Source organism: Heloderma suspectum, chromosome 1 (genome assembly GCF_057233095.1).
Source record: "Heloderma suspectum isolate Gila_16-S chromosome 1, 16-S_ref, whole genome shotgun sequence".
NCBI lineage: Eukaryota > Metazoa > Chordata > Lepidosauria > Squamata > Helodermatidae > Heloderma > Heloderma suspectum.
The window spans coordinates 148774788-148799757 of record NC_139458.1 but is presented as its reverse complement, the minus strand read 5'-3'; the positions used below and the strand labels follow the sequence as shown (position 1 = coordinate 148799757).

General features: G+C 44.8%; 1 protein-coding gene across 1 annotated transcript in view; it reads left to right on the top strand.

The window, feature by feature from the left end:
- The window catches only part of CNTNAP5 (contactin associated protein family member 5), a 664045-nt gene that overhangs the window by 348376 nt on the left and 290699 nt on the right, over positions 1-24970 (top strand). The window contains exon 7 of the mRNA XM_084806776.1: positions 10132-10275. Coding sequence (XP_084662902.1) covers positions 10132-10275 — 144 coding nt within the window. The remainder of the gene's footprint in view (positions 1-10131; positions 10276-24970) is intronic.

Sequence of the window (24970 nt, the reverse complement as noted above, 5' to 3'; positions counted from 1 at the left end):
CCAAATTGTCCCAGTATGTATGCCCCCCTGCCCCCCCTTCTGCCCAGTATACAAGCAGGGGTTTGGTTTCCCCTTGGTGAAGCCCAGATTTACTAGGACTCCATTAATTTTCTTGTTCCAGGCTCTGGCAGCCTGCTTAAGTCTGTAAATGCTTTTGTGCAGTTTGCACACTTTCCTTGCCCCGTCTGGATCTACAAACCCTGGTGGTTGCATCATGTACAGGTCTTCCTCCATTTCACCGTACAGGAATGCTGTTTTAATGTCTAGATGCCTAACTTGCATCTCCCTGCTGGCTGCTATGCTCAGTATTGCTCTAATGGTGGTGTGCTTTACCATTGGGGCAAACCTTTCATCGTAGTCCTCCCCATACTTTTGAGAGTATCCCTTTGCTACTAACCTACTAATGCTTTGTAGTGTCTTGCTTCACCGTTGGCGTTGTGCTTCACTTTGAAGGTCCACTTGCAGCATTTTGGTGTTATGAGTCCATCTCTTCCAGTGCTGCCTTCTTCCACCTGCCTGCCTCATCCTTGGGCAAGGACACAATGTCCTCCCAACCCACTAGCTCATGGATCTGCTGTGCTCTGCCTGCAAAATAATAGACCCTGTACCTGGCTGGCGGCACGCCTCTGGTGGCCCTCTCCAACTTCCTGGGTTCCTGCTGCTCTGCTGTGTTCAGCTTGGGCTCCCTGGTGTCAGTGGCTTCACTTGGGATTAGGTGTGTCCGCTGCCCTCTCGTCTTCCTCAGGCACTGTGGGCTCCCCTCCTCAGGTGTGCTCAGGTTCACCTCTATCAGCTCCACAGTCTGGGCCTCACAGTCTCATCGAACTGCATACTTCGACTGACTACGATGCTGCAGTCTTGAGGAATAAGAATTCTGTAGCCTTTATGGTAGGGATTGTATCCTGCCAGGACTAGGGATGTCAGAGAATTCTGCAACAGATCTCGGTGAGGCTGAATGCCAGTGCATTTACCTGTTCCCGTCCGCGGTGCTTTGCGAATGGCGGCCATCCTGTGGCCGCCATTCGCTTCCTCCTCTTCATAGCCGTGATAGGCTACGTAAATACTTATGTAGCCTATCATGGCTAATGCAGGGATGCCATTTGCGTCCCTGCGGAGGCCGTGATAGGCTACGTAAGTATTTACATAGCCTATCACGGTGTGTGGGGGGGACCCCAGCGTATGCAAATGGTGGTGGCTACCACCATTTGCATACACTGGGTTTTTTTTCCCCCTGCCATGATAGGCTAAATAAGTATTTACGTAGCCTATCACGGCAGAGGGGGAAAAAACCCAGCATATGCAAATGGCGGCGGCTACCGCCATTTGCGTACGCTGGGTTTTTTCCCCCCTGCTGTGATAGGCTACGTAAATATTTATGTAGCCTATCACAGCTAAATACAGGGACGCAAATGGTGGCGGCTATGACAGCTGCCATTTGCATCCCTGAAGGGCTGCCCAACAGCCGGATGTCTGGCTGAGGGTGGCTGGAGCTGGCTGGCAGCATAATTTCACGGATTATGTTGATGGGGGGGGAGGCAATCCGTTCCTCCCCCCCGGAATCCGCTGTGGCCGGCTGTGCTCCATGGCAGCTCCGCGGAGCAGCCAGCCAGGCCTGGCCAGGCCAGAACCATCCGCAGCTGGATTTCCAGCAGCGGAGGGCTCTGGGGGGGGGAACCGCCTACTCAAATGGCAGCGACTACGGCCGCCGCCATTTGCGTTCCTTATTTTTGCTGTCTTAATCTATATAAATATTTACATAGACTAAGATGGCAAAAATAAGGGGAATGCAAATAGCGTAGCAGACGCTATTTGTGTTCCCCTTATTTTTGCCATCTTAGTCTACGTAATTATTTACATGGACTAAGACGGCCCAAAATAAGGAACACAAATGGTGGCGGCAGCGGCAGCTGGTTAGGGATGTCAGAGAATTCCGCCACGGATCTCGGGGAGGCCGAATGCCAGCGCATTCGGTCCCCCGAAATCAGTGGCGGAACAGTCTGCCCCCCTGCCCCCCCAGGATGGGACTTACCTTGGGCGGATCTTCCTGGCGGAGGCGGTTCGGTGGCGGTTCGGTGGTGGCAGCAGCAGTCGGTCTTCCGACTGGCTGCCACCGCCGCCATTTCCAGTTAAAAAACAAACAACACAAAAAGTGATAGGCTACGTAAAGATTTACGTAGCCTATCATGGCTAGATTGTTAAAAAACACCGTGATAGACTACGTAAATGTTTACGTAGCCTATCACGGCTGATTTAAAAGAAAAAAAATGTGCGTACACAAATAGTGGCGCCCATGGGTGCCACCATTTGCGTTCCTTATTTTGTCACGTCTTAGTCTATGTAAACATTTATGTAGACTAAGATGGCGAAAATAAGAGGAACGCAAATAGCGTAGACGCTATGCTATTTGCGTTCCCCTTATTTTCGCCGTCTTAGTCTACATAAATGTTTACATAGACTAAGACGTGCCAAAATAAGGAACGCAAATGGTGGCCCCCATGGGCGCCACTATTTGTGTACGCACATTTTTTTTCTTTTAAATCAGCCATGATAGGCTACATAAACATTTATGTAGCCTATCACGGCTGACTGCAGGGACGCAAATGGCGGCAGCTACAGCCGCCGCCATTTGCGTCCCTGCTAGCCAGCGGCCGGATGTCCGGCCGCTGGCGGAGCCGGCTGGTGGCTCTGCAGAATCCCTGTGGAGCAGAGCCAGCCGGCCAGAATTTCGGGGGGGAGGGACAGAGTGCCTCCCCCCCACCACGAATGTCACCCTTCAAAAAGGTAAGTGACTTTCGTACATCCCTATGGCTGGTCTTCCTACCGGTTGCCACTGCCACCATTTGCAGTTTGTTTGTTTTTTTAACAGAGACGTGATAGGCTATGTAAGTTTTTACGTAGCCTAAAACGTCTGGGTAAAAAAAAAAAACGTGTACCCAAATGGCGGCGGCTACGGTCGCCACCATTTGCGTATGCCTTTTTTTTTTTACCCAGACGTTTTAGGCTACGTAAAAACTTACGTAGCCTATCATGTCTCTGTTAAAAAAACAACAACAACAACAACTGCAAATGGCGGCAGCGGCAGCTGGTCGGAAGACCAGCCACCACCGCCACTGAAGCCGTCACCAGAGCCGCCCCGCCTGGAAGATCCGCCCCAGGTAAGTCTCATCCCGGGGGGGATCCGCGGGGGGGGGGGGTGGCAGGCCATTCCACCACAGATTTCAGGGGGCTGAATGCACTGGCATTCGGCCTCACTGAGATCCTTGGTGGAATTCTCTGCCATCCCTAGATTCCACTCACTAATCAGCCTGGCCTTTACATAGTCCAATTTTAGCTCTGCTTCAGGGTACATTTCCAAGGCTGTTATGAGGGGTTCATAGGAGTCATCTAGGCTGCACAAAATGATGGCCACAACATCCTCCTCTGGGGTCTCTGAGCCAACTGCTTGCAGCTCTTCAACAACTTGCAAGACTGCATTTATATGGTCTGGCAAGCTGGCTCCTTTCTTGAATCTCCTTTTAAGGAGAGCTTTGCATTTATGCTGGTAGGCTGGTGTACCATCTGCAGAACCTCCCACATTTGCTTAGCTGTTCTCTGATTTCTGATGTGGAGCAACTGTTTATTTTGGACTAATAGAGCAATTGTTGTCCTTGCTTTTCTGTCCCTTTTGTCCCAAACCTGGGGGGTTTCTGTGGGGTGAGCCAATTCCAGAACCTTCCACAAGTCCTCTTTCAATAGCACCATTTCCATCTTGAACTTCCATATCTGGTAGTTCCTGGTGCCTAGTTTTTCCATGGCTGCATGTACATTTCCTTCAGCCATCATTCCACCCTCTGAGATTTTTCTCCCTTGTCTATCTGACGGGCAGTAGCACTCATAGGTTTCTGGGTGATTCCTTGTGATAGCCTTTTTTCTTCTTTATTGGCTGCTGGGCCACATAACCTGAAGTCCGACACACACCCCCACTAGCCACAGATGTAGACAAAAGTCAAAACACACTCGAGTGGTGGGTTAAGAACAGACTTTACTTGAGATATAACAAACTTACATCTCGAGGTAAGTCAGCTGAGGTCAGCCTCATGGTCAGCATCCCTTGCAGGAGGAAGTAGGAAAGAAGAATAGGAGAGGAGGGGGAGGAGACAAGGAAAAGGCAATACCATCTCCCAGAGACCCCTCCTACCTGACTCAGGTACATATTAATCCTTCAAGTTCACGTTAAGTGACTCATGGCCCAAGTCTCTCCAACACTAGAAATTGATATATATGCTTATCGAAACAGAGAATTGGTTGGCTTTCTGAATCCCCCCTAAAGCTCCTGATTATCTGGGTTCACTACAGTTTTCTTCGTATGTGTACATATATGGGCTGGCATGTGGCAGATGCTTTAAACACCTTCCTATTGCCCTTTAAAAAAAAAAGAAAAAAAGATGATGAAAGCTCTTGGTCATGTTTCAAGCTGCTGCATAAAAACGAGTTGTCACATGGAGACCACTATAACAGGGAAAAAAATTTAAAGTGATCACTGGTGTTCACATAGTGTACCATTCGCTATACTAGTCATAAGACACCCTGTGTAAATAACACCCGTATTTATCCATTTTTCTACTAATGCAAATTTGCCCCCTCACGTTTAGGGTTGGCGGATAATTTCTCCCCGAAACTTCGGGGGGCCGAGCGCCAATGTGTTCGGCCCCCCGAACAAGTTTCGGGGAGAAATCCTCCGCACCCCCCCCCGCACCCCCCCCCCCAGGACGGGACTTACCTTCACTGAATGTCCCTCCCGGTGGCTGGTCCGGCCGGCGGTTCGGCGGGTGTTCGAGTGAGGCGGGAGCGGCAGCCGGTCTTTTGACCGGCTGCCGCCGCCGCCATTGCAATGAAAGAAAAAAAAAACATGCCCCCTGATAGGCTACGTGACGATTCACGTAGCCTATCACGGCTAGATCTGCAAAGTCAGCTGTGATAGGCTACGTCAATCGTCACGTAGCCTATCACGGGTGACTTTAAAAAAAAAAAAAGTGTGTACGGATAATGGCGGCCCCCATAGGGAGCTGCTATTCCTGTTCCTTATTTGGTCGCTGTAGTCTACGTAAAGATTTACGTAGACTACGGCGAAAATAAGGGCAACGCTATTTGCGTTGCCCTTATTTTCGCTGTAGTCTACGTAAACATTTACATAGACTACAGCGACTAAATAAGGAACGCGAATGGCGGCTCCCTATGGGGGCCGCCATTCGCGTACGCGCTTTTTTTTTTTTAAAGTCACCCGTGATAGGCTACGTGACGATTGACGTAGCCTATCACAGCTGACTTTGCAGATCTAGCCGTGATAGGCTACGTGAATCGTCACGTAGCCTATCAGGGGGCGTTTTTTTTTTTCCTTAACTTTCGCGTTCGTGGCCGGGCGAGGCGGGAAGCCCCCCCCCGGCCTGAATTTCGGCCAGGCCGAGGCGGGAAGCCTCCCCCCCAGCCTGAATTTCGGCCGGGCCAAGGCGGGAAGCCTCCTCCCCCGGACGGAACTTCGCGGGGGGACCAGAGAAGCGCCTCCCCCCCACCGCGAACGTCCTTCGAGGAAAGGTAAGTGACTTTCGTCCACCCCTACTCACGTTTCAAGCTCTTTTTCACAACACCCTCCTCACACATTCAGGGAATGCACCAGCTATCCAGTTGAAAGCATGAACGTTGAACTTCTTGTTTAACGCATGGAAGCATGTAGCAAGAGGGTGTGTGGGTATCACAAGCATGACTAGCCAGTGTGACCCCACTCCTTCCTCATCTGTTTACTGAACACGTGAGGGAGTGTTGTGAAAAGGACTTCATGGTATGGGTGTGTTGCTTCTGTGGTGATCGATTCACCTCCCATACCATGTGGCTTGTTCAGCTGGCCTGCAGCGATTAAAGAAAGCCCTCCTCTTATCTTATTCTCCTGTAAGGAAGTCACACTTGTAGCATGGACTTACTGAAGGGCAACAAAGTTAAAAATGTTGGCACCATCTATTCCAATGGAAGAAAGCTATCATTGGCTGGAAAATATTGTCATGGTGGTGGTAGTGGTGGTGTGTGTCTGTGTGCGTGAGAGAGAGAGAGAGAGAGAGAGAGAGAGAGAGAGAGAAAGTCTGAGAACTGGATTATCCTTTTTAGGTGGGAAGCACGTCCATTCCACATCAAGGATCCATATACCAGCACAGAGTTATGTAATGTGCACCCTTCCTGAGTTGCATTTGGTTGCTCGTGTCTGCCAAGCTTCAAGGACTGATGAGGTTCAACTGCATTTATAACTTTAACACTATAGAGTGCTTGCTTTCCTCTTTTGCTGCTCCTTTTCTGACAGCTTAATAATTCTGCTGTCATATTTGTTGTGTTGTTGTCGCTGAATAGGTTTTGCTAGTGTTAGTGCAGTGTTAAGCAAGCACAGTCAGCACCATAGGCTTGTTTGGATACTGATCCAAATGCTGATGTCAGTCAATGTTGTACCGAGAGAAAACTTCAATGCAATGCTTTCTCAATTCACTCTTAATTTAGGAGCAGATGGCCTACCAGCGGCAAATTACAAGAGCTTGGCTCAATATAGTGTGATTTTGTCAACTCTTCCCCATACATTGTAGCCAAATGTGAGGAAAGCACCTTTTCCACCCATTCCATGCTTCCCCACGCAGCAAAAAAGGGAGAGTTTTTTTTTAAAAAAAATATGTTCTGGCAGTAATTAATAATGGCCATGCACCAAATCAGATGCAGTGTTTAGAAGAGCAACAATGCCTTCATTTAAACATGGCTTGAAGTCAATATTAAGAGTTGCTACTCCTGTGTGTGATTAGCTTTCCTTGTTGCACAACCTTTCAGGAAGCTAGAATAATTGGTTCTTCTATTATCCCTTTTCCCTTTTAGTCTCAAGTATGTGCTGATTTTGGTGACTGTAAGTGCAGTAGACTCTTGTCAATTGTTATGTTCTTGGTTTGGACTTTTTCCTCCATACTAGCGGACCAGGGAAACATCGGCATATTTTATTTTTGCCTTAGATGTTGTTTTCAGGATAGGGATTGATTTGAGTATGGTTTCAGCTGATTTTGTTGTCTCTAATAAAATAACTTTTCTGGATTTAATTATGGTATGTTATAGAAGCATAGCATAGTATCATTATTATTTTTTAAGGTATTTTTTTCTGGCATGAAGACATAACTTCCCCCTGCTAAAAAGAAATATACAAAGACGCTATCAAAGAGGTCAGTCATAAAGTAGGTCACACACACATGGGGGACAAGGGATAGCAAAGATGTGTCTATGGGCATGCTCTGATACAACCACCTTTCTCAGCTCAAAAAATTAATCAAAATGCATTGAAAATGCATATGTTGACGTAGGTACTTTTAGAAATGTATATTCTGAGAGACAATACTTTTAGAAATCCATATGCTTTTTTAAAAAATGAAGATTAATGCAGAAATAAGATGGGAGAGACATATTGGTGAACATCTGTAAAAGTGATGCAAACCAGAAATAGACCAATTTTCTTATTCCTAATCTATCTCATTGAATCCCTTCCATGAACTTCTATGATTTAAGTTCCAAGCTGAATATAAATCAGTTTCATCCCATGATTACGTTAAGCCAGTTTATGCCTAATGATTCTCTCCACCAGTCCAGACACTATCCAGATTTGTTCTTCAGTTTTAATGTCTCCATTGCTCCACCTGAGCACTTCTGTGGCCTGATGAAAGTTTATCTTAGCACACTTAAGGGATTTAAGGCCTAGCTAAGGGAAATAAAACAGTTAGTTGGGTAATTAAAAATATTACTGATCACTAGGAAACTGTTTTTCCAATAATGCCATGGTATAATTGATATTGATTGCCCTGATGCTTTGAAACCCAGAATGTTATCCCAGAGCTGGAAACTTTAAAGAACAAAAGGAGAAAGAGCAGAGGCAGCAAAGTGTCTGAAATCATCATCATCATCATCATCATCTCCAGAAAAAGAACTGGCCTTTAAATATAATTTCTCCTGCCAATAATGTGAGCTCTAAAATTACATATACATATACATTCCCTATTATCACAGTGCAGAGGTACTTGAAACAGGGCTTTGATGGCTTTCCCTCCCCACAAAGGTGGTCTTGCCAGATCAATTTCAGTCAGATTTTGGGGTTTTTGGCATGGAAATTTTGGGTCAGATTTTGGGTTTTTTCGGCCTTAGTTACCCTGATGAATTACCTTTGCCTGGAGAAAGATAGGGAAGTGAGACTATTAATTCTCTGGGACCTCTCAGTGGCTTTTGATACCAACAACCATAGTATCTCGTTCCTGTGTGCTCAAGCTTTCCCTAGCTGATGTCACGATGTTTTGATTGTTTTCCATTGTTGTTGTTTTAATTGTTTTACTTGTTTCTGTTATTTATTTATATTTGTTGTACTTGTAATTTTATTGAGTATTTTAATAGTTTAGCATGTAAACTGCTTAGAGATTTTATCAAGCAATTTACAAGTTCAATCAATCCATCCATGTTCTCGGTAGGCTGTGCAGATGATAGATATCTCTTCTGATAGGCTGTTCCCACCTGGATGGCCAATTCCAGAAGGTGGTGCTCAGGGAATACTGCTTAACCATGTGGCACCCATGCTACAGAACCCTACAGGGGTCAGTCTTGTCCTTCATGTTTTTTAAATGTCTACATGAAACCACCCAGGTCATCTGGAGGTTGAAGTGTCATTACTATATGGATGACACCCAACACAGTTTCTCTTCTTTTTCATCAAATGCAAGGGAGGCAGTCGAAATGCTGAGCCAGTGTTGTAGGCACTGTAATGTCTAGATGAAGGCCAATAAACTGAAGCTCAGTCCAGGCAAACTAGAGTGCTGATAGCGGGTGGTTTGTCTGCCCAGGTTGGTGGTGTTTACCCTGGGCTGGATGGGGGTTGTGCTCCCTCTAAAGGAAATGGCAAGCACTTGGGGGTGCTCCTTTATCCATCTTTGTCCCTGGAGGTGAAGGTTGCCTCCATAACATGGACCAACTTAATTCAATTTAGTTTAGTGTGCCAAGTATGACTGTATGTGGACAGAAATATCTGCCCGTGCGTCAGTTATCCATTCTCTGGTAAACTCCAGGTTATACTACTAAAATGCAGGATATGTGGAGGTGCCTTTGAAGATGGTTCCGAAACCTCTAAGATGGTGCCAGGCATGCACCTTGAATGCTTCCAGGTACACTACTTCATATTAGTAGGGTACCTGGAACTTCATTATTCCAGGTACCCTACCTTCATTATTACTTGATTCAGAATATGAATTTGTTGTGCTTGTAATACAGCCCTGTATTCCAAACTGGCCCCATTTCTCCTCCATCATTCTTCTCTGGCTCAGATTGTGTTGATCTTCTATCCATATACTCCTGCGCTTATTGCTATGTACTTACCTGGCTTCTGCTGCTGTGAGAAGCATAGAAGTCTCTCTTTCTCTCCTCCTCCCCTGGCTGCTGCAGTGGGAGGGATGGAAGTCTCTTCCATTTCTTCTTCCTGGGAGTTGCTTCAGTGAGAGAGAAGGTAGTCCCCTGCCCACTCCTTTTCCCTGGAACCTGGAATGAATGCTGCTACAGCAGCAACAGACAATCTGAGACATGTAGTTTTCCCATAGGGCCTGATGTCGATACAGAAAAGCAGCTACCACAGCTGCCAGATAAGGAGGCAGGGCTCACAGGGTTGGGGGCAGCAATTACAAGCAAATTTAGAACTCTCTGGAAAAAGAATAAACTTTTTCCCAAGCATTGTCCAATGTTGTTCTTAATTGCTGGCCTGATTCCTAATTGAACTAGGGGACTTCTTTCAACCCATCACTAGCAGGCATACTGATGATCAGCCAAATGTCTTCCTAAAACTGAATTTGCTTTGTAGTCAAGGTGCAAAATAAATAAATGAAGTGTGGCTGGCAGTGCGACGGCTTTCTCTCTTGGATTTATTCCTCCAATCTAATAATAACAATTCATCTTTGACAATGGACGGTGTCAGAATTGGGAATCAGAGCCTCTATTCTGTTTGTCTTGGTGTCTTTTTTCTCCCTGTGTACTCACAAGCAAGAGCTTTGTTTTCCACCCCCTATCTTATGGTTGTTAGACATTTAAACAAGTGTTGAATTTGTTCTTGTCCTAAAGCTCAGTTTTGGAGGAATCCCAATCCCAGGAAAACCAGGAACATTTCTGAAGAAAAATTTCTATGGCTGCATTGAGAACCTTTATTACAATGGAGTCAATATCATTGACCTGGCAAAAAGACGGAAACCACAGATCTACACTGTGGTAAGGACCCAATACATATTTTCTTTGCTGATTTGTTCTTTTTCTTGAAATTGTTGCTGTTGTTGACAGGTACTGCTCACCCTACCAAGCAAACGGCTCTTACATTAGACAATCAACTGACAAAAATTACTTCTTCAAAGGATGCTCTTGAAAACTGGGGCAAAGCTAAGAGTTACTGAGAGACATGAGTGTACATTTGAAAACTTCCAGAATTCTGCTTTAAGTGAGACGTTTTAGGGTAGCTATACAAAAAAGCTGATGTAGAAGGGAAGATATAGAGAAGGTCCATCATTGTTGCTAACAAAGTACATACTTTGTTATGTATAGACCAGATTATGAAACAGTTTGAAAATGAGTATTAAGAGTCTTGCTTCATGGATTGGACCCACCCTCTCTGTCCCAGGTTCTCTATCATATGATAAATAGTTATTGTATACAACTGCAATTTAAATTTGCTGAAATTCTCCCTGACTCTTCCTTTCATAGTTAATTTTCCAGCAAGACTAAGCCAGGTTCCATGGGTGTTTCTGCCTTGGAATATCTTTGGACATGGATAAAACTTTTGCCATTTGCAGTGCTCAGGTATTAATCTGGATATGTGAGATTATTTATGTTAAAGCCATAGCATATGAGCAGCAGTCCTACAAGTTGTGGGTAGGGATTGTGTAAGTGCCCGATTCCATCTGAGAATCCAGCAGAACCCCCCCATGCCCGCAACCCCGAGCCCTGCTCTCTGAGCACCTGCCTCTGCTTGCCCCCTACCCATGTTCGGAGAGCGGCCTGCACTCATCCCAGCAGCCTTCTCAAGCTCTGCAGCTGCCATTTTTTCAAAAAACAAAATGGCAGTCAGAAAATTCGCATATTTGTGTATGCGCAAAAATGTGCATTTCTGTGAATGCGCATATTAGCATGTGCATGAAATGCACATTTTGTGAAAGTGTGCATCTTTGCAAATACACAAATATGCACATTTGCAAAAATGCACATATGCAAATATGCACATTGTTGCGATAGCCATTTTATTTTTCAAAAATTGGCAACCGCGAAGCTCCACAAGGCTGCCAGGGTGAGTGTGGGTTTCTCACCAAGCGCAGGAGGTGCTTGAGCGCAGTCCAGGGACTGGTGAGCAGGGGCTGGGCGGGCACCCGGAGAACTTGGATGGAGTGGGTTAGCACATCCCTAGTTGCGGGTATCTGTTTATTTATTATTGTGATTATTATCATTTTCACCCTGCTCTTCAACTGAAAAAGGCTCCCATAGCAGCTTGCAAAGATCAGTCCCTGCCCTCAGTTTTACAGCACAAAAGGAAAAGGGATTGGAAAGGAGAAGGGAAAAAGGCAAATCCACGTGCTAGTACTGCTTTAAGTACAATGTTCATATAGGTAATCTTTCTGGCAGAGGAGGGGAAAGCTCCTTGCAGCTGTTCCTTCTGTGGACACTGTAGGGCCAGGTTGGTCTCCCCTTGCTTTGATGTTCTTCCTGGGAGCTGGGGATGCAGTCTGCCAGTAGTCCTTGGTCCTCTGGCCAATGGATGAGGCCAGGGCCTACTGCCTGTCAGCTCTGCAGTCCCAGAAGAACAGTCAGTTGGAGCTGAGTGTTCTTTCTGGCAGGGAGGGAGGGAGGGAGGGAAGCAAGCTTCCCACAGCTGCCCCTTCTCTGGCCAATGGATGTGGCCAGGCTGGTATCCCCCTTTCTGTGATGTTCTTCCTGGGAGGCAGCTCCCCAGTGGTTCTTGGGCCTCTGGCCAGTGGATGAGGCAACTGTTCTTGGTCTGCTGTCAAGAAGTGTATTGGGGAAAGACAATCTCCAATGGAGATGCACCAGAATTCAGAAGAGAGTTAAAATAAGTAATAAAATGTAATCTAAGTTTTAGTCTGATCCTTAGGTGGCCTCAGCAGGAGTTTGAGATTGCAGGTCTGGTAAAAGGCCAATATTCCAGAGGTGATATTCTTCTGCTGTGTCCCCTTTATTGTGCTTTTGACTCTGCATGGTTGTTATGTGCGTTTACTGCAAGACTGGATAATGGACTACTGAACCATGTACCACCTCTAATTTTTATTCTTTCCATCCCCACTGCAAGAAACATCTTGCAGGTGAAGTGTTGTTTTCACACACACACACACACACACACACACACAGAGAGAGAGAGAGAGAGAGAGAGACTCTCTCTCTCTCTCTCTCTTTCTCTCTGGAGAGTCTTTCTATCATATCAGCGGAGACTCTCACAATTATTATTACTGTGAGTGACTGAGTTCTTCCACTACTCTGGAGCTGTAGACTTTTACCTGAATGTGCTCTTCTCCATCTTGGTCTGCAGCGCATTTAATGCAAAATGGCCTATCATGGTTTATTTAGCTTTGAGAAAACAGCAACCACATTGTGATGCTTCTCATGGGAGGAAAGGTCTGCTCTCCCCACCTGAGGGGGGTTGTTTTTTTTCCCCAAGGAGCAACCTCACCCACCTGGAATGGAAGACTATTCTATGAAATTTCTATGGCCATTTCAGGTGAGCCAAGATTTGGTTTTGAGCAACTATCCTTTTGTGAAGGAGGATGCATAATGGGAAAAGAAACAAAGATGTCTCCCAATTAATTACACCAAGAATATTCTACTGCTTTAAACTTGTCACTCCCTTTCTACCCAATTTCCCGCCAATTTAACATTAACTGAAGACAATTGTATATCGTTGTCCAAAAGTTCTTATCATCTTCTCTCTTCCATATTGTTGTTAAAATCAGAAAAGCCAGGAGTGCCTTTCTAAATCACTACCTATATCATGGTTTGAAATCCTTCAGGAAATGAAGCACTACACTGATTCTCAGTGGGAATGAGTGCTTTTACATGCATCTCCTGTGGCTCCATATCTAGCTGTTGCAATAAGTGTGAAACTCATGAAACTCTAAGCTCTGGAAATCTATTTACACACTGCTTCCCTGATACATTAGGAAACAATGAATGGAAATATTGTTGGCATTTGATAGCATTGAACACTGGTCCATGCATTTGTTATAATGTCATAATAAATGTGATACTTCTCATAGGAGGAAAGGCACTGAAAAGTGCTAAGGACTCTATTGTTGTTTTCTGCTGCAACAGGCTTATACATTGATTGACCAGGAACTTGTCTGGTTTGCTGCTCCTTTGAAAGTGTAGACTGCCTACTAAAATCAAGCATTAGTGTATACTAACATCAAAATCTTGAATTCTTGCATTGCTGGTCCAGCACAACAGAGAACACAACCAGAGGTTTGGAAGTGTTGTAGAGAAAGCAAGTGCCATTTCCTCTGCATGACTCATAGGATGAATGTGATTAATTGCATAATCTGCACTGTTATCAACTGTGTGGGCCAGCAGCAGGAACCAGCATAAGCTGAAGCACCTCACCTGCCTGGGCTTCAGGGCCTGGAAATGCTGAAACAACACTGCTGATCCCATAAATTATTACCACCTGGAGGAGCCCTAGAGAAGCTCTGTGTAGAAGCACAACTTATTGTATCTTGCTGCTTCCAAGGTTGGCTTGATGAGTCCAGATAGAGTGCTTGTGAAGTCACCATTTTAAACTTGGAAGAGCTATGGCCTCTTTGCAAGTTAGACTCTCCCAGCATGACGGTCCAAGGAAATGCAAACCCAAAGAGCCTCCCATTACCCTATAGCTGAACTTGCAAATTGTGCATCTATAATCATAAAAATAACCATGTAGGACTTGAGGGTCTCCAACTCCATCAGACTTTCTTTGAAAAGTATGTTTATGCTTCCAAATTGATATTAAATATGTCTATATATCTACTTTAGCCCTATTCAGATGTTCTAGCTCTGTGAATAATCCACATGAGAGGGGAGAGAATGAGGATGAGCATGCCAGCTCTGCCCCCTTTGTTATTATCCCCATTGCCCTCCATGCCTCAGAGGGATAACATTTGAGGTAGAGAACCATTTCAAATTGTGTAGACTCATGATGTAGACACATGATTTGCCAGGGTTCTAGATCATGCAGGGAGCCTACACAAGTAGAGAAAGCATCCCACTGGTGCAACTCCTGTGGGTGATGGGGAGGCAAAGTAGCATTCTCATTCTCTCCCCTCACATGTTTATTACTGTCCCTCATTAGACATGTTTGCAGCCTTCCTTCCAGAAGACCCAGGCTGATCAGTACAAGAAGCTAAGATCCAGACTGACTGGTTCAGGAAGGCACCCTCAACACTTGCTCAGTTGTGAAATCTAGCAGCATCAGCATAGGAGTTGAAGGGTTATGTTAATGTCTTCTGGGTATGTATCTGAAATTTTAATTATCCTCATGACCTGCACTCACAATATCCAACTGCCTTCAAATAAAATAGTTATCCACATTTCATTAAATCAGTGCAATAGTAGAGAAATAGTTTTACTTGCTCATGCAGCTCAGAGTTCTATATTTATTTTTATTATTATTATTATTATTATTATTATTATTATTATTAAATTTATTAATCGCCCATCTGGCTGGTCACCCAGCCACTCTGGGCGATGTATAACATACAATAAAACAGTTTTAAACAATAAAATTCTACAATAAAAACATTTTCTAAAATACCCTAACCCACCCCAAATGCCTGCCTGAACAACCACGTATTTAATGCATGACGGAGTGGGGGCCACCACAGAAAAGGCCCTCTCCCTCGTCCCCACCAGTCTAACTGTCCTAGCTGATGGGACAGAGAGAAGGCCATCCGAGGCTGATCTTGTTAAGCAGCCTGTCTGGTGCTGCTGGAGGCGCTCCTTAAGATAGGCTGGGCCGGAACCATATAGGGTTTTAAAGGTCAAAACCAACACCTTGAATTTGGCCTGGAAAACAACTGGTAATCAGTGCAACTCCTTCAGCACTGGAGTGATGTGATCTCGCCGGCGGCTGCCTTTAATCAGGCGAGCCGCCGCGTTCTGTACCAGCTGCAGTTTCCGAACCGTCTTCAAGGGTAACCCCACGTAGAGCGCATTACAGTAGTCTAAACGAGAGGAGACCAGGGCATGTACTACCGATGGGAGCAGATGGTCGGGAAGGAAGGGGCGCAGCCGCCGTATCAGATGGAGTTGATACAGCGCTGTCCGGCTCACAGCTGACACCTGAGCCTCCATGGACAGCTGGGAGTCCAAAATAACCCCCACGCTGCAGACCTGGTCTTTCAAGGGTAGCCGTACCCCATTCAACACCAGGTCAACATCCCCTAGCCTCCTCTTGTCTCCCACCAAAAGTACCTCGGTCTTGTCAGGGTTCAGCTTATTCCTCCCCATCCAGCCACTCACCGTCTCCAGACATTTGGACAGGGATTCTACAGCCAACCTTGGTGAAGATTTGAATGAGAGGTAGACCTGCGTGTCATCCACATATTGATGACACCGCACCCCAGACCTCCTGATGATAGCCCCCAGCGGCTTCACATAGATGTTAAATAGCATCAGGGAGAGGATGGAGCCCTGTGGCACCCCACAAGTAAGTGGCCATGGGTCCGAAACCTCCTCTCCCAGTGCTACCCTCTGGTACCTGCCGGAGAGGAAGGACCAGAACCACCGCAATACGGTGTCTCCAACGCTCAACCCCTCCAGGTGGTCCAGGAGGATACCGTGGTCAACGGTATCAAAAGCCGCTGAGAGGTCGAGGAGAACAAGGAAGGAGCATTCACCCCTATCCAGAGCCTTCCTCATATCATCTACCAAGGCGACCAAGGCCGTTTCTGTCCCACTGTGTTGGGAGCCTACATTGCAGTTGTTCTCCTCCAGATGTTCACTCCAGTTCAGGGTTCTACATTGTGTGGTGAGCAGATGTTCACCTCCAATTTATGGAGGGTGATGGGGATGATGGGGGTGGGGGTGGAGCCAGCATGATCATCTTCATTTTCTCCCATTGCGTGTTGATTATTCACAGAAGTAGAATGCTTGAATAGGGCTATAATCTCCTGATTATCTCAGGTAATTATCCCTTCTTCCCCAGGCATTTGAGATTATTTGATGAGGTCTTGCTCTAGATCACTGCCACACTCTGCCTTGGGTTCTGGCCTTGGGTATTGCTGCTCTTTTTTAGTTTCATAGAATCATAGAAGGAACTGCTTAGGACATCTAGTCCAACCCTCTCAGTGCAGAAATCCAGTTGCCTTAAAGCGAGCAGACACCCTAGCTTTTCCTGACAGACCACGACTCCCTCTGTTTGAGCCTGAGTCACTGTTTGCATAGAGACAGAAAATAAGAATGACATACAGCCTGAACTCCCGGTGCCTGAACTTCCAGTTTTAACAGACCTTCCCCAACACACACACCCTTTGTTGGGCAGAAGTGAGAGCACCCCATAGAAATCCATAAAGAAATCCATTAGAGATACTATTGGTTTTGTAGATGGATTTAATTTGTAAATAAATCATTGTAAATGTTAGTATGAACACCTATCTTGGGATATCTCTGTCTGTCTCTCTGTACCCTTAAAGTATTTGTACAGCACAATTACCAGCCTAGGTTTAGGAGTTCTGAAGTATGTTCTGCTGTCATCATGAGATTCTTGAGACTTATCAAAGTTTTCTTTAATTTTTTAAATAAAAAGGCTTGGTATTGAGCTCAGTTGAAAGAATATTTATCTGTAGATTGGCCTTGAATTTCTAAATGCCACAGAGAGCCTCAAATAGTGGTGTGATCTGATAGCAAAATGAAAGGACTTTCTGCTTTCCTTCATGTGAATTTGAGACATCTTGTCAGTTGGCTCTGCAGACTGTGGGAGTGACAATTCAGAATAGCAGGGGTCAGTGTAGCAACAAAATGGGCTATCTTGGGAAATAAACCAAAATGGTAGTATCAAGAAAATAAAAGAAAAATTCCCAGCGACAGGTGAATGGAAGCTAATAATAATAATAATCTTTTTGTGAATTCTGAATACATCAATCTGCAAATTGCTTTGAACTACCTTAAATCTTGCTTAGATGTTAATCTCATTGTTTAAGGAACTACTGAGTAGCTTTGATCTTAATACTCTTATTATTATCAAAGCAAATCAGATGGATAGTAGTACATAAAGGAGCCCCCCCCCCGCCCCCTTACTTTACAGGTCAGAAGGATTTTTTTTTTAAATAAGAAGATATTTTGTGGAGCCATTAGAGAATAAACAAACTTAAGATGTAACCAGCTGTGTCTTAATATGCATTGCTGAACAGACACTGAGAGATAGTTTCATCGGTGACCATTAGCCAGGATGGGTAAGAAATACACCAAACCCAAAGTATCTCAATAACTTATATTCAGAAACTGGTACAAAATGTGGGCCCACACTGACTCATTGTCATTTTAAGATATTCATTTACCAAAATTCAGGATTATGCTACACTTCGAGCAGAATGAGTTGGGAATCAGGTAGTAAAGCTCCAAGCTGGTAGAATGGGCCGCCCTACTCTTAAGACTGCAGGAGGTGGGCATCATGGTTTTAAATGTTCACTGACATTACAATCATCATCATCATCATCCCTGCAGGTAGAAAACTAGCACAGGTAGAAATGTGCTGGGATACAATTTTTATTCTTGATGTGCTAGCTCATTGAAGGTTGTTTTTGTTGTTTAACATTGGGAGCATTTAAACATGCTGTCCTCCTCCTGCAATCTGTAGTTGTACAGTCTACTCATTCTTTGTTGCCTCTGTAGACTAGCCCTCAATGGCCACAATCCAAAGAGCTATTTTAGATGTGTTTTAGAAGGCCTGGCATGCTATGGTCCATGGGGTCACGAAGAGTCGGACATGACTTAAAGACTGAACAACAACAACAAAGGATTTGAATGACAGACCTCAAGGCCATGATGTCAGTGCTTTTAAAAATAAAACTTTCCTCAGGTTCAAAAAAGATATTTGCCATGAGGTGTGTGTATGTGTGGGGCAGGGGTCAGGGGATGGCTGTTTGAGAAATGCAAACCTAAAGCCACCTTGGCTGTATTTAGAACTACTGTCCAGTTCCAGGCTGTTAGAATTAAACACCTTGTCCTCTCCTCTCAGACTCAAAAAACAAAAGCTTGAACTCCTGCCTAGCCCACCATACTACAGACAACTAGCAAACGTCTGACCTGGGATGGGAAGTCCTTAAAGCATTTTTTTTTTTTAAGGGAAGGAAATGAATGAGCCACCCATTGATTGCACAAAATGTGATGTTAATATATCTTTAATGCAATTTCACTAAAACTATGGAATGTTTGCAGAGATTTCCTTGTTCTGCAGCATTAACATCTTTCTAACAATTCTTTCTGCATAAAGTCCCTGTATATTCAATTCAGCCATGTTTGTGGTGCTGAATTAGGGTTGCCACCTCCTTTTCTGACAGGCTCCTGACATTCTCCTCCTTTTTAACAGCCATATTGCTGGCAGGTACAACATGGTCCTCTCCATGTACCTATTGAATTTTGCCAGTGGAGATGGCTGAGAATTCAGTTTCAGTTCAATTTTTGAAAAGGATTTACCAAAATTTGCAAATTTCTTCATATTCAAGATGGGAAGAACAATGAATATAGATATAGATATATTTCAAAAAACTGAATGTTGGAGAAAGTGAAACTCCCCATTGAGTTGGCATTTTTAGTTCAGCCGAGATCAGCAAGATTGGGAATGTATGCTCAATTTGGGTGGATTTTATGGTATTTGAAAGTATACTTTGATGTTCAAAGGTTTCAAAGAAAGAAATATTGAAAGACTGAATTTTCAAAAATGAACAGGGAAGGCAATGAAAATTTTAGAGCAAATAGGTAACCCTTTTTAAAGTGGAAACTGATGTGTTAATGTAGTTTTAAAATGTTTTGTTCTAAACAATAAGACCTGAGAAGCTTCAGATCATTATACTCCTGATTAGGCATGAAGTGTCAATCTGCATTTATGCAAATTCACCACTTTCAGCTGTCCTATCTGTCTCTTGTTCTCTCCTGGCAAGGTTAATTTGAGAGACGAGATTCAGTTCTGCTTTCTTCTTCATTCAAAAGAGGGAAATACCAAGTGATCTATATTGTGTTTGTCTGATTCCTTCTTTTCTGTTTTTACCTTCATTTCTTAGTAGAATGATTGATGATTTTTAAAATTGGTTGCTGCTGTCCTCTGCAGTCATGTCTCACCTACTGGACCAGATAATGAAGTGATAATGCTGCTACTGCAACAGTAAAGGCTGTAAAATCTTTGTTGCACTGCAGGCCAGTGACCTGAAAGCATAGGAGACTCAGATAAAGAAAATTCAGAATTGCTTACCCAAGCATATGATCTTCCAAGTCTCTCCAAGGGATGAAATTTCACTCTGTTGAGCACTTTTCTTTTTGTTACCTGATACTTTTCTGTGTGGGGGCATATGTTTTTAAGCAAAGGGATTTAAGTATGAGCACCTCAGCTCTTTGATGACCATGGATGACTTCACCTCTTCTTCCCCTCCCCCCCCCCAAATATGAGCTCTTGTTTTGACCCATCAAGCAAGGAAGCAGCTTCCTTATGGGAATAATTTTCTTCCTTTCAGGATTATCCTTTCAAAGTAAGGGAAGAAATGATCCCTAAATTAGTTTCCCTTTCCCACAGCCAGCATGCAGTAGCTTTTCCCCACCCTGTTTTTGTTTTTTGTTTTTTTGGCCTGCTTTCCTGCATATATGGTAGTTGTTATGAAGTTGTTCCGTATTAACGCAGAGATCCTGAGTACAAAATGCTGGTGTATTACATCAGTTATAGGGTGCTTTTGTATACAGCCTTTGCTTTCAAAGCTTAAGCAAGTAGAGACTAGGGCCAGATCTATAGCTCGTGTCATATCATTATGATCCCATCATGGTGACACTTGCACATTTAAACTTTGTAGCACACACCATGACATCTCTTGCAGTATTTTGGATAATACAGAATAAAAAAGAGGAAATAGCTATAGAAAAGTGGTATACGGAATGTGCAATGTTCCCCAACAGTTATCAGTGCAATTCAATACCGATAAAAACACCAGTGTAGATCTAACCCAGGAAAGGCCTTGGTCACTGCTCACAGGGATTTTTTTTCATATGGCAAATGATATTTATATACATGTGAGCAGTCTCCTTCAGAACTGCCTCAATATCCATGCATTTTTATCCATAACTGTGTGTGTGTGTGTGTGTGTGTATTATAAGAAGCAGCCCAAAGAAAGCAGAAGCTAGAATGGTCAAACTATGGAGTGAGGGGGGGGGGAGGTATCTTGTGTTTCAGAGAGACTTACATGGAGAATTTCTGTTACATTGTAATTATGTTTTTTTTTTCGCCAACATGCTACCCCTACTATTCATACATTCCAGCAACCCCTTCGCCTTTTGTTACATATTTACATAGCCTTTGTTCCTGAAGGCCACCCAGGTTCGTAAGAGCATGAAGCTGAAGTCCCAGACTGAGTGGTTCAGGAAGGCTCCCTCAGCATTTGCACAGGTGTTGAATCCATCATCAGCATAGGAACAGGTCCTGAGTTGAATGGTCGTGTGCATGTCTCTTGGGCTTGTATCTGAAATTTTAATGATACTCATCACCTGCATGCCCAAACTTTAGCTTTTTCAAATAAAATAGTTATCTGGCCTTGATTAAATCAGCAGAATAGTTCAGAAATTGACAACTCGGCTTTGCTCATTCATGCAGTCCACACACACCTGGTCTCAGTATGATTGCTGAGATCTCATATTGGTCAGACTCTACAGGATTTCCTCAGGGTTTTGCTAAGTGGGTAATGAAGATTGATGATGGATGATGCTTTTGTTTCCTTTAGAATACAGCCCACTCTCACCACATTTGTTTATGAAGGATACGTCTTATACAAAGACCTGCTGCTCCAAATGTGTCCTGCCCTTGCCTCTCTTGTAATGATTTTAACTAAACAACTTATTTCTGCTTTGAGAGTTCCTACAATGATCTGTTTGCAACAGAGACAATTCCCTTGCTTACCTTATCACTCCTGAAAATAGATAGTGGCAGAACTCTTGCCTGAGTGGATGAGGGTCAAGATAGTATCTACCAAGGAAATGTTAAATATATCTCTCTTTAATTATTTGAATTTAGGAAGTTCAAATTGTAATAAAAGCAGCAGAAGCCCCTTTGGAGTAGATTTCAGTACCTGTTAAAGGAATCGTTAATCAGACTGGAAATATTAGACTCGATGGAGTTCTCAAATGCCAAATGAGTGCTAGATGGAGTTTTTAGCAGCTAGACACGTCTGATCTTCTGTTTTCCCTCTGGAGGGAAGGAACTTCTTAGCCTATTTTGCAGCCATGGAGAAGTTTGATTTTCAATTTAAGTGGGTTCAGCTGTAATATCAACTGTTTCAGAGAAGGCACTAGGGATGAGCTAATACCTGATCTAATTTTTCAAGTGGTCTTGACCTTCAGTCCTGCAAATCTCATCTACTGAATCAGTGAGAAGTCTAGTGAAACAAAGGGGTGGCTGGTCAGTATAGCCAGTGTCCACTAGCATACTGATTTAATTGTTTCATTCCACGAAAGCAGCTAACTTTACCATATATGTTTGGATAGTCACATCCAAAATGATCTCCATCTTGTTTATAGCTATACAGTTATACTCAGTAGTGTTAGAAATATGTCACCCAGTGAAAAGGAGGACAAAGCACAAGTCTTTATGCTTTAGCAGTTGTGTAGAAGAAGAATTTCAGCAGCTTTCCAAGTTTCATGTGGGAACTTGCAGGGTAACAATGGACAAAGTAACAATGAACAAGAGCACTAAATTCACCACAGAGTAGACAAGGTTGAAATGTCTGACGTAGTGTTTCTCAGGCCCATCTCTAGTATTTTTGTGCCCTAGGCAATATGGTCTTTTGGCACCCTGGTGGACATGCCACCATGGCCTCCCTCTCTTCTCTCCCCCATCCCCAAGCTACACCCCTCTCTTCTCTCTCCCCATCACTGCTACCCCTTCACTCCAATCCAACCTCTTATTCCTCTCCAGCTGTCATCCTCCTCTTCTACTCCGCCTCTTCTCCCTGCCACCTGCCTCCCTCTCCATGCCATACTTTGAGGGGTCCTTCCTTAAAGTGAGGCATTCTGGAGGAGGTATCAAGATTCCCTTAGCCCCCACTTCATTTCAGTGCCCAAACATACACAGATGAGAGGCTTCAGTCTATAGCTTTTCATCCGTTACTTCACAGTAGGGATGTACAAAAGTCACTTATCTTTTGACAAAATGTGATTCGAGGTGGGGGGGAGGCACCCCGTCCCTCCCCCTGAAATTCTGGCCAGGGGGGAGGTGCCCCGTCCCTCCCACCGCAAATCCTGGCCGGCCGGGTCTGCAAATGGTGGCGGCCATAGCCGCCGCCGTTTGCGTCCCTGCAGTCAGCCATGATAGGCTACGTAAATGTTTACGTAGCCTATCACGGCTGACTAAAACAAAAACAAAAAACCCGCGCATACGCAAATGGCAGCACGCATGGGCGCTGCCATTTGCATATGCGTGGTTTTTTGTTTTTGTTTTTACTCAGCCGTGATAGGCTACGTAAACATTCACGTAGCCTATCATGGTATTTTCTAAAAATCTAGCCATGATAGGCTACATAAATCTTTACGTAGCCTATCACGTTTTTTTGTTTATTGTTTTTACTGGAAATGGCGGCAGCCGGTCACAAGACCGACCGCCGCCGCCGCCTCCACCGAACTGCTGCCGAACCGCCGCCGGAGCCGCCGCCACCAGGGAGATTCGCCCAAGGTAAGTCCCATCCCAGGGGGGCAGGGAGGCAGGGGGGCAGACCGTTTTGCCACCAATTTCGGGGGGCTGAATGCGCTGGCATCCGGCCTCCCCGAGATTCATGGTGAAATTCTCTGACATCCCTACTTCACAGGGTCATGCAGATGCAAATTCTCAGAGAAACTCTCCATCTGCAAGGAATGCCTTCAGGGGATCCAAATGGAATTTATGAGAGTTGCCCACCGTTTAAAGAGGGAGGTGGTCTCACTAGCCTAACCTAATGAGGGGAGACCTTGTTGTGAGGCCTCTAACTGCAGCTTCTCTCACAAGGCCAATCAGGTAGATCGTCTAGATTCCAGCACCCCTGCCTTCCCTCTCTTTGCTCTGCTCCTGCGCCTGGCATCTATTAGGTCAACCTCCTGTTCGCTGCCTCTCACGGGGTGGGGAAGGGACCCTCAAGCTCAGCCATCTGTACATTTGTAACCTGAGATGTCGGCCTACTCATATCTGGACTAGCCTGGGAAAACACCTCCCCCGTGTCTAATGGTTCTCCCTCAGAATCTGAACTGCTTTCCCACTCCCTGTGCTCAGAAACACCCCTGACAGGAGGTGGCCCTGGAGTTTGCCTGTGCTGTGGCACCACAGGCAAACTTCATAGCCACCTCACCCAGAATGCCTCACTTTAAGGAAGGACCCCTCAAAGTGCAGCATTTGGGTGTTGCTGGATCTCTAGAGAGCCCACCTTGTCTCATTTTGGGAGATTCCTCTAAGTGGAATCTGCCAAATCGGCAGGCAGGAGGGCTTGCTGTCTCTGTGTGTGTGGCATTCATAGGTGGGCAGCCAGCATAGAGGAGGAGCTGTAGCACCACTGCCACCTTTGGTCAGTCATTTTGGCACCACCAGAATTTGGTGCCCAAGGTGGATGGCCTATTCACCCCCCACCCCCAGAAATGGCCCTGGTGTTTCTACCTGCTGCATGCAGCCTATAAGATGCCCCCAAAGTGGAAGAACAAGCTGGCAAAACTATATGCTGGTCCTAAGAAAGCCCAAACCATTTGCCACTGTCATGTTCGATCACACACACATATGAATGAGGGAGGCTGCTATGAAATATATACTAGGTAGGCTTGTTGTTTTTACGAAATGTGTGCTGTTTTATTACTGTAATGATCTGTTTTATATTATTGTAAGGCTGGGAAAGCTCTTGCCCTTAAAGGAGACCTAGTAGCAATGTTTTAAATAAATAATGAATAAAATAAAGAAATAGGTCAATCTAAGTGTGCTTGATGAATTAGTCCTAAGACATCCTGGAATAAACCTGGGAGATGTTTCCACCAGTGATTTATTCTGAGCTGGCTGTGTATTGAAGTCATTGGGGATACATGATGTCATGGCCATCCAGCAACCATCTCAGAACATATCAGGGGAAAACTGGATTTCCTGAGACTGCTTGAAGTCTGATTCTTTTCCTTAAGTTTGGTTCTCTCTGGTATAGGTGCTGTGTGCCCCAACCCCACATTGACCTAGGGTATGCTAGCCTTGCCCAGGGGTGTGCCTTTCACCATGACCTTGGTCAAGGGGTGTTCCCCGCCCCTGCAAAACCCATTAGTGCCTCCTCAGAAGTAACTCCCATTGTGCTGAATGAGGCTTGCCCTCTCAATGCCCACATCAGAACTTACAGAGATCCCCTGCAATTGACATGGCACAGTTTAAAGCTCAATTCCCCAAGTGCTGTAAAGTGTGATCTCGAGACTTCAATTCTCCTTTGTTTGGTTTATTGCCTTAGGAAGTAACTATTTCAACCATTCGTTAAAGAGATCTTGTGGGTTAAAATGGGGACTGGTTTCTCATCTTTGTGTTCTCCTGCTCCATCCTCTTTCCCAGCACAAGCATATGTGTGTCTACTCAGAAGTAACTCCCATTGTGCTCAACAAAGCTTGCTCCTGAAATGCAGCTGCATCTGGACTTTCAGGAGAAAGGAGAAAGTGGGAAAGAGGAGAGGAAGCCTCTCTTATTGGTTGAGCAGCCCCTGCCAATCAG